Source organism: Eschscholzia californica, unplaced genomic scaffold, assembly GCF_041429995.1.
Source record: "Eschscholzia californica isolate CP2 unplaced genomic scaffold, dmEscCali1.0.p SCAF_4, whole genome shotgun sequence".
NCBI lineage: Eukaryota > Viridiplantae > Streptophyta > Magnoliopsida > Ranunculales > Papaveraceae > Eschscholzia > Eschscholzia californica.
The window spans coordinates 28,296,311-28,306,542 of NW_028238461.1; the positions used below are offsets into that span (position 1 = coordinate 28,296,311).

General features: G+C 35.1%; 2 protein-coding genes across 2 annotated transcripts in view; both read right to left on the reverse strand.

Moving 5' to 3' along the window:
* Window positions 1–2,766: 2,766 nt before the first annotated feature.
* LOC147543995 (UPF0481 protein At3g47200-like) lies at window positions 2,767–4,895 on the reverse strand. The gene has a single exon (XM_086638248.1). The coding sequence runs from the start codon at window positions 4,658–4,660 to the stop codon at window positions 3,080–3,082; it is 1,581 nt and encodes a 526-aa protein (XP_086494374.1). The 5' UTR covers window positions 4,661–4,895; the 3' UTR covers window positions 2,767–3,079.
* Window positions 4,896–9,923: 5,028 nt separating this feature from the next.
* LOC147543996 (uncharacterized) overlaps window positions 9,924–10,232 on the reverse strand; it is a 3,911-nt gene continuing 3,602 nt past the window's right edge. Inside the window, exon 3 of the mRNA XM_086635557.1 lies at window positions 9,924–10,232. This exon is cut by the window's right edge and continues 110 nt beyond it. Within this exon, the coding sequence (XP_086491683.1) occupies window positions 9,924–10,232 (309 nt within the window).

A 10,232-nucleotide genomic window follows, 5' to 3' on the forward strand; every position in this document is an offset into this window, starting at 1 on the left:
ATTCGATCGCTTTGTCGATTTGGTTAACTTTTCCAAGATTATTTTTGTGATTATGTTTCATAGTTAAGAAGGGAAAATCAAGTGAATAAAAAAAAAAAAAAATTTGTACGAGAATAGGAAAGAAGATATTATTTATTTGATTTATTGGAGTTTATGAAAGTTCATCAAAGACGCATCAATTGTTTCCTCGTCAACAAAGGTAACTTCTCTATTAATATTTGATTTTTCTTCTAAATTTTTCGATTTTATTTTTATTTTTTTAGACCTATATTAGGTCTGAATTTGAATATACAAAATTCAGAACCAAAACCATCAGATTTGGTTCTCTTTTATCCCGTTCCTGGAAGAACATAACTCGGTCTTTTTTAAAATCCGTTGACCCACATTTGCTTTTGACTTTGTTGACCGAAGTCAAATGCCTTGACCCGAGCTATTTCTTCATCTTCTCGTGACAGCAAACATAGGTTTCATCCCAGCATTTTCCGGCGAGTTTTTCATCACCAATCGATCATTTACATCGTTTTGGACTATATGTATTTTCGTACCAATCGTTGCTTCCATCGATTTGGATCAACCACCAATGATTACTTTTACATTTGGTGAAGAATAGAGTGTTTTCTCATCGGTATTATATCACCGCTGATCTCTCTCTCCCTCTCTCTCTAGAGTTCTTTGTCGGCTGCGATGAATAAGCCTTAATCGGCCATTTCACCTCTTATCAACTGATTATCTATGATTGATTTCCAAATCCGAAACTTATTACTTCTAGAGATTTCTCTCTCTAGACATATACCACCATTGATGAACCTTGACATTGGCTCAAATTGGTTGGATTTAAATCTATTCTAGCAACCTACTATCGATTAGGTATGGTTTTTTTTCAATTACCTTCTGATTTGGGAAACCCGATTTTGAGAAATTTCTCAATTTGGGTAAACTTTAATATAGAAGTTCCTAAATTTCCCCAAATTAAGTATTTGTGACAGTTTCTCATCCCACTGTTTTGTGACAGATTGTTTTGCCACAGTTTATCTGTCGGAAATTTATATTATGACAGACTTCTAATGTCAGTTATATCCAACTATTCATAGTTGTGACACAATTTTCCATTGTCACTTATATCCATCTGTGACACAATTATTTTGTCACCTTTTCTAGTTCGATTTGTGACACTAAAATAGATTGATTTCATCTATTTTTCTTTCCGGATAAACCCGTGACTTTTCCAAAGTCATAATTTGTTTATAACGATTTTATTTCTCTACCAAAACATTGGACTTTCTCTCCAACGGAGAAAGAATTCTTATTTTGGATTTTAATTCCAGAATTCAACCCGCGAACATTTTTCTTAATCATATATTTCTAATGGTTATTTTCTTTCTTCCAATTCTATTTTGGACTTTTCCTACCAAATTATATTTTGGAATATTTTTCACATAATAGAATATCTCTTCCACGAATAGAATATCTCTATTTCTCATTCCGGAATTATATTCGCGATCTTGCCTTTTTTTGGCAATGAATTTCATGTCGACCATCGTTTTGGTTGTTCCTTATCCAATATTTTTTGGTATTCCGACAATGATTTCTTGTCGATTTTAAACAAAACAACATTACTTTGTTGTCACTCCTTAAGTTCATACTTGACGTTTTTTATACGACAAGATATTGATCATCACAACTTTTTAGTTGGGACATTTTCTTCCTACAATGACCAACTTTACATACATGAGAAAAATACATGTAATTTCGTTGTCATTGATTTTCGCTCAATTTTTTGACCGCATCTACCAACCTTTTGGTTGTGACTTAATCATCGTTCAATCATCTTCCAACGCATTCCCAATCTAAGAGTTGCAAGAAGACGAATACGACGAATCAAGAAGTATTTCCTTTTTTTCTCTCTCCAAGTCGGACACTTCAAAATTTACATGCTCCAACTTGCGGGGGGGGGGGGGGGGGGGGGGGGGGGGGGTGTAATAGGATACGTTACATAAGACGGATCGAAAATAGGAGATCCGCCGGTCAAGATAAGTTGCAGAAATAATATACGTGTCTAACACGTGTATGTACGTGGCGGATCGAGAAGACGAGATCCGACGATCAAGAAGAATTCAGAATATTGAACATATGTGAAGATTTAGTTTCTTATATTTAGAATATCTCTTGTAACTATCTAATGGTAATATTAGATAGATTTTGTATTATTTCCTAGTTTAGTAATCAGAAACTAGGAAACCCTAAACCCTAAGTCATCTATAAATAGGACAGGGTTTTAGGAATCAAAATCATCGAGTTATGTCTGACCACTGTAACCGATCAAACCCACTTACAATTGTATGTGGTGAATTATAATAAAGAAATTGTTCTCCGTGGATGTAGGTCTTGGGTATTCGACTGAACCACGTTAAATTATCGTGTCTTTAACTTCATGTTTATATCTCCTATTATTATATAATCGTGAATTTAACATCTTTTCATATTAGATAGACTTTTGGGCCTTCAAATTGGTGATCCAGACCAAAAACGATATGAAGCAAAGCTTATTATTGGATATTTCGATCCATTAACACCAAAGTACTTTCAGCAAAGAAAAAACACCCAAGTATATAATAGATATATGGTGAGCATTAAAGGTCTTGTTTAGCACTCTTAGCTTACAGGAGAAACAAAGAGGATGAGATTCACTTCTCAAAAAGAGAATTGTTTGAACCAATGATATAAGCAACTGATTTCTAAAGAAAATTTTGGAAGCCTTGTACCGAGTAAAAAGAACAAATTTTCAAATCCATTATCTTGTTACAACTCTTCACTTTTTGATAAGTGAATCAATAATTCAATAATGAGAGTACACTATAAGATAATAAGAATGAAGTAATTAAGAGTTACCCAACAAGCTACATTCTTGATAAAGTAATCCACTAGGATAATCACTTGTCCTCTAATCATCTGAATCGGGTAGTAATATATTGAACCAATCTTATATTTAAATTGTATAATTCCTCCAAAACATGGAAACACTAGCAATCGAAGTGAAGAATCTGAGTAGAGGTGAGCGTTTGCCGCCTTTGTCAATAACTCAATTGGCTGGTCTATAATAACCATACACACTATAGAAAGTCTGTGCAAAAGTAAGAACTAACAAGACAACAGCAGCAAAAAAAGATAGAATAGCCCAAGGATTATTGAAGTAATTATGCCTCAAACTAGCAAGCCAAGTGTTCCATTTATGATCGTAATATCGATTAACTTGGTCAGATAATCCAGCAAGATAACTACTATTTATATCAAAAACCACTTCTTGGCAAATCCTGTTAAAGAGATCAGAAACCTCAGAATCACTACCGAGCCAATGTTCGATTATCCCACAATAATGCAAGTAACCCACATCTTCTGCAGAATTTATAAGATTATCCATGAAAACCACATATGAAGTTATGTCATTGCTACAATCAATCTGGCATTGTTCGAAAGCTATCAAGTTTAGAAACAAAGACTTTGTGCCGTCGTGGATTAAGAGTCGAGGCATCCAAAGAACACCATCTTTAAATGTAATATCCCAAAATCGGTCAGTTTTTCTCTTCTTGAACTTGACCCCTGCTTCTTTAAGCTCAGTAACACAATGGACTAGCTCCATTCGACGTTTATCGGGTACATGATGGCTTGAACGACGTTTTATCCATATTTTTGGAGTTGGTTGAGGCCCTGTTCGTAATAAACTTCGACGAAAAACATCGATACAATGAAGTCCACCATGTTCTGTTAATGGATCAAATATGTTTGAGTTAGAATACCCAAGAGTTGATTCCAATTTAGATCTATCACTTTTTCTTAACGGTTCATCAGTTGGTGTTAATGGATCAAAAAATCGTATAATAAGCTTTGCTACAAATCCTTTTTGGTCAGGATCACCAATTTGAAGACCCAAAAGTCTATCTAATATGAAAAGAGGAAGTTGGTTCTCAAGCATTATCATGTCGCGTTGGATCGAATGCATAGTACTTCTCATAGCGAAAATTGGATCATTTCTCGAATACCCAAGTTGTTTAAATCCTTCTGCAACTCCTCTAAAAAGTTCCAGAATAAAAATACCATCAAGAACCATCATCTCAACAAAATCATTACTACTAAGATTGAATGAATCTTCATAACAAGCTCTTGCTCTTTCTTCAAGATCCTTGATCGAATTCAAATAAACCTTTATATCGTGACCCGTTCGTTTAAGAACTTGATGAAGAGATCTCCATTTATGTCTATTCATATCTTTAAGTTTCTTTCTGTCATGGTGGTAAGGACCTAAAGAAACAATTTGAGGTACAAAAGCTGTGTTATCGTCGTGGTTTCGAAGACATTTGGGTATTCTATAAATACAGTGTTTAGCCCAAGCTCCTGCATCTTCATCTTGGCGTGCTTGTTCTAATTTATCTTTAATGGAGATAATCCATTCATTTTTAGGTGAATTTGATTCTTCTTCATAAGTTTTACCTCCATCTTTGATTGATATGGTGTTGACTTGATCTCTAGAAGTTTGATGTTGGAGTAATTTGAGTTGTGATTCACTAGTAGGAGATTGTTGAGCTTTTCCGGCTTCAACTGTTTCTTTGATTTTCAAAGTTATTAGATACCAACTCAATAGTTCTTTGTTAAAAACAGCCACCATTTTGATAAGAAACTTTGATCTCTATCTCACTAGAAATGCTATCCAAATTCAATATCTCTTTCCAAAGAGAAACATAGATTTAAAACTTCACCTTTTATTACTTTAAAACTAAAAAGAATTAGTAAAGTTTTAATTAACCAGAATAATTAAAGGAGATGATGATGGAATAATGCTATTATTCTATTTTGGCATCTCACATGGGCTTCTAATAATACAATATTTCCAACACTAGTTCTTTCTGACCTCTAAATCATTGAATAAAATACCTATCCGACTTTTAAGCATCTCCGATTAGGGGTGGGAATCGGTCCGGACCGGTCCGTACCGGACTCTAACTTCATCGAACCGGTCGACTCGGACATAAACTGTTGGTGACCACCTATTTACTCGGGGAGACTCGGACGGTCACTCTCAAGAATTCTTTGTCCATTGACCGTTCAAGACCGTTTATTTTACCGGACCAGTCGGACACCAGACGGTCTCGGTCCGGATTTTCCAACAAAATTTACTTCAATTCAGAATTTTATTTTTATTACCACAAACAAAATTACTTACAAATGAAGATGTTTAACCAAGAAATCAAAATAAGTATAAAAAAAGAAAAAAAACACAGTTGATCATCATTTGACAAGATATAATTAAGTCATGTACTAATGTTTGGTCTCCTAGAGAACTGTATGACTATAGCCAACGACCATCATACATTCATATGTCTATAAAATTCAACGGTCAACTTCTAAAAATGAGGACAGTTTAGTCGGTCAACCTATTCGGTCACTCGTACCGGTCGGTTATTTGGACGGTCTATATTGGTCGGTCGGTTAGCGGTCGGTCCTTCGACATAGAATTTTGACCGTGACCGTCCGCCTATTCTTTCGGGCCGGTCGGACACTGACCGTTATGACCATCGGGTGTCCATGGACACTTTTTATCTCGGTCGAACGGGTCGGATAGCGGTCTTCCAGATCTTTTTCCCACCCCTATCTCCGATGGAACATTCAACAAAAACTCAATTTATCTAATGCGTCAACTATGAATTGAGATTCTCTTTCATAGTTGCCATTATTGAGATCCTCAACTCAAAATACTTCTCCAATGCAACACTAAAAAAACTCAACATTTATTTTAGATTCACTCTTGTTTCTTATTTTAATATATAAAATGATGATGTGGATCAATTGAGATACAACAATAAATGTTGAGATATTCAAAAGAAAACTCAACAATTATCTCAACTTTTAATGTTGCCACATCATATTGAGATTCTAGTTGAATGTTGCACTAGAGAGTTTTTTTTGTTAAAAACTTAAGTAATCCTATGTGTCAAATTGAGTGTTTCACTGGAGATGCTCTTATATACATTTTTCATGAAACGACTCATTTTATTCAACAAAAAAATAGAGACTGTAAAGTCATATTTTGATTTTCTAAAATTACCCGCCTTTAGATATTTAGCGTTAGGATCAAAGAAAATTACCAGCATTAGCATTTTGGTCAAGAGTTTGTCCGTTATAGAGTCTGGGTCATAAACTAACCATTGCCCCAGTTGCCTAGAGACGGTCGTTAACAATCGTTAGTTTGTGACCCAAATGCTAATGACGGTACTTTTTCTTTGACCCTAACGCTAGCTAACTTTACCTTTTAATCATTGGAATATGGACGTCTTAAGGGAAAATGGTGAAAGATGTCAGGGGTAAACATTTGGACGGAGAATTTGTTAGAGGAAAATGTTCAGAACATTGGGGACAATGTTCGGTTTAAGTTTGGGGATAGGGAAGAACTTTTGCTAAGTCCTTCATTTCGAAAATTTAAGAGGGTTCAAAATTTTTCAATTTTGGACCGAAAATGTGAGTCTAATAGTTGTTTTTGGCTTGTTAATAGTTATAGAGTCGAGTTGATCGTACTATCCGGTTGTTAAAGGTTTCTTCATGAATTTCAAGTCTTGAGGTCGTCTGTGTGCTAGTCATGTGAGTATTATGGAAGTGAAGGGTAGACGGTTCTGAGAGAATTAGATTAATCATTAGTGGAGACTTAACCCTTGTGAGATTTCTGAGCCTTTCTATTACCTTTGAGTGTACTCTTCTGCGCTAACTCTGAGTAGAGTGAAGAGCTACTCAACCTCGCAACTTTGTAAATAGAGCTCATTTGATCTCGTGTGCTCAACTTCCATAACCACTAGGAGTGACATCAGGATAGCGAATAAACCTTACTCTTGTAGTCCATGAAACCCGATAATAGTGTCAATTTTAGGAAGACGGATACTCCACCATCCATTCATCATGTGACTCCCGAGAATGAAGGCATGAAAAGTAAAGGAAGAAAAATGTGAAAGCAAAGTGTGAAAAATGGAAAAGTTGATTGTTGGGAATACTAGTGTTGGTATTGCATCATTTGTAGTTATTCAAAAAAAAAAAATTAAAAAATGAAGAGAAAAATCTTTGAAAAACAGAAAGTGTGTGTAAAAGTTCATGTGAACTTTAGTTTGTTATGTAAAATAAGTGTTCGAAGCAAAAAGCTAAGTATCGAAGTTGTTTGAAGTTCTCTAACTGTTGAAGACGTCGACATTCTCGGGATCTCATCACCATTCATCTCATTACTTGTATCCGTTGACCTTTAGGAAGCATTATTAGAAGGTAGAGTGGGTGAGAAGGGTGAGTGAGCTTCCCCATTCCATTTAGTGGTTATATTCCTTTTCGTAGATCATTCGTTCTAAAATATTGTCCTCACCCTTTTTATGTGTTGAGTTCAAATTTAGTGATCACACTCACACATACGAGCGAACCATTTCTGAGTGATTCATCTTTTAGAGCGTATGTCTGTGAGGCCAAAGTCGAGGCGAAATGTATTAAGATAGGGATCAAGGGTCTGTCTGCTTGGAACTGAAGTGATTCTCATTGTGGCTAGTCACGTACACTTTGAGTCTAGATTACTAGTGAAGAGATCTTTAACATCTGTATAGTGTTGTTAACTTTGACTGATTCCTATTAGCTTGCTAAAATTTTCTAGGAGATAAACATTTTTGGTCCTTCTTAGTTGACTTTGAGTGCTTTTGGACCATTTTGTATTTTTGAAATGTTTTTGAATTTTGTGGGTACATTCTCTGGAAACCCTCACGAGACAAAACTCGTCCACTAGGGCAACCTAGGGGTTTAACGGCTTGTTGCATATGCTAAATGCAACCGGGATTCCTCCGAAAGTGAGTTAGGTCTTTTCTTTTGTTTTGTTTTGCTCGAGGACTAGCAAAATCTAAGTTTGGGGATGTTTGATGGGTCATGAAAATGTCCCATCTAAGTTGTTTAATTTAGCCAAGTTAGTCGGTTTCGAGTCTTTATTGTAATAAAATGGTTGGTTTTCTTGATTAGGTGTCTTTTGCAGAGTTAGGTGTGAAAAACGGTTAAAAACGAGGAAAAGATGCATAAAGGGTATTTTGGTCATTTGGAGTCAAGGACATTCTAGTAATTTGGCCAAGTTCAGTGCGTGGTTGAAAAGTAGAGGTCGAGACGAGCCCGTAGGAGAAAACGGAAGTCAATTCGGAGTCCCGACGAGGGAATTAGCTAAATTCAAAGTTAGGTTAAATGAAGTTGACCAGTGGTACACTTTCTGTCACACTTCTGGCAAGTGGGAGAGGTTAGGCGACGTGGCGCAATTTTAGGTCTGGTTCATCTTAGTTCGTGTGTAGCTGCTAAGCATAAAAATATGTCTAAATGAGAAGGATTTAGTGTGGCGCGTTACAACGTAGCTTCAGTGCTCCCGATAAATCCCACGCATCCACCTCCGTGCCATTTAGTCTGACGGCTCATGTTTATGTTGCAAATTAATCCCGTGTATACACACTAGCATGGCAGATTCCACCAGATTCCTGGAGGCATTTAATGGTTCATTTCCTTTTCATTTTTAGTGCCCACTCATGCCAACTCTAAACCCTAGCCGCCACACAATTAAATAGGAGGATGTTAGGGTTATGTCAAGTTTACACAAATACCATTTTTGTTCCACTTCTCTCTCATTTGTGTCCTAATAAACCCTAGATATCAATCCATCTATAAATAAATCTCTTTCTCCTCCATTAGAGCTAGACTTAAAATCTCTCTCAAAAGGCTTCCTTCTCTAATTTCTAAGCCACTTCTCCTTCTATCTTCAAACCCTTGCCCCCCCATTCTTTTCTTCTACTTTCTCTACCACCTTCATCTCTTCTCTACATTTTCTTTCTACTTCTAATTTCTTCTTCTAACCTTCTAATTTCTCCATACCTTCTTCTCTAAAATCTCTTCTTCTTCTATATCTCTTCTAAATTTCTCTTCTTTTATCTTCTAATAAGCTATTATTTGGAGTTTTGGGTAATATTCTTGAGACATTTGGAGCTAATATTGGACATCAAAATGGAGATACATGGGAATATGGATTTTGAACATTCTTGGTGATTTCTTTCCATTAATCTTTTGTAATTCCATTTACTTTATAAATTCAATGAATATTACTTTAGATTCCATGAGTAGCTAAATTTGTATCTAGGGTGTAGAGGAAACCCATATTTGGGCTTATTTTGAGATATGTTATAAATCAATGAATCCTTATATTGAGCTTCAATGCCTATTGATTGTCATTTCATGTTGATTCTATAACCTTATTATCATTCATGCATTATAATTAGATATTTCATGCTTTTATTGAATTATTAGATGAGATATGCCTTTCAGATAATGAATGATAGTGTAGGAATTTAGTTTTATATGATAGTCAATCAAATATTCTTGATTTTGAATTGTGTTATTAAAGAATATTTTCCGAAACCTAATTAGTTCATTAAGCTAGGTTTTGAGTTATAAACAAAAAGTGATTTGTTGATTGAATGCTTGTCTTAAGTAATCCATTTATGTGGTGAAATCGAAATCCCTAGATCCTTTTTCTCACCTTGATTTCATTCTTATTAGTCTATTAGTATTGTTTTCTTTCTTTAAGTAGTTTCCAAATCAAACCAAAAATTCGAAGGGGGGTTTTTAATTCGAGATTTAGGTAAAATAGCTTGTCCTTTGGAACGATACTCGATCTTATTTTAAATACTATAACTTGACCCCTACACTTGGGGAAAGACCTAATTTTAGGCCTATCAGTTGTCCATATATTGGTCACCAAATAATGAAATATCCCCGATTTGAAATTCCAAAGATCAACTATCAACCTATAAGCAATTAAATAGGATCTCCAAGACATCCTAAATTGTAAACATCCTTTTTTTTTTGTTAATAAAATACATTGAATAAACTTAGAGTAGTACACTATTACAGTACTTATGAATTAAAAAAGATGGAACAACTTTCCACAACTTAGATGTATTCTTCTTTCTTGCCCATTTAGCCAGCTTGTCTGCATTATCATTCAGCTGTCTATTTGTGTAGTTGAAATGGACCCTATCCAAACTTCTTGAAGCTTCCTTGATCTTCTTGATATGAATATTAGAGTACCAGTGGATGGTATGCTTCTGATTATTGAGGTGATTGATGAGATTAATATTATCACTTTCGATAATAATATTCTTATGATTGTTATGTTTAGCCCAGAGGAGCCCATGTAA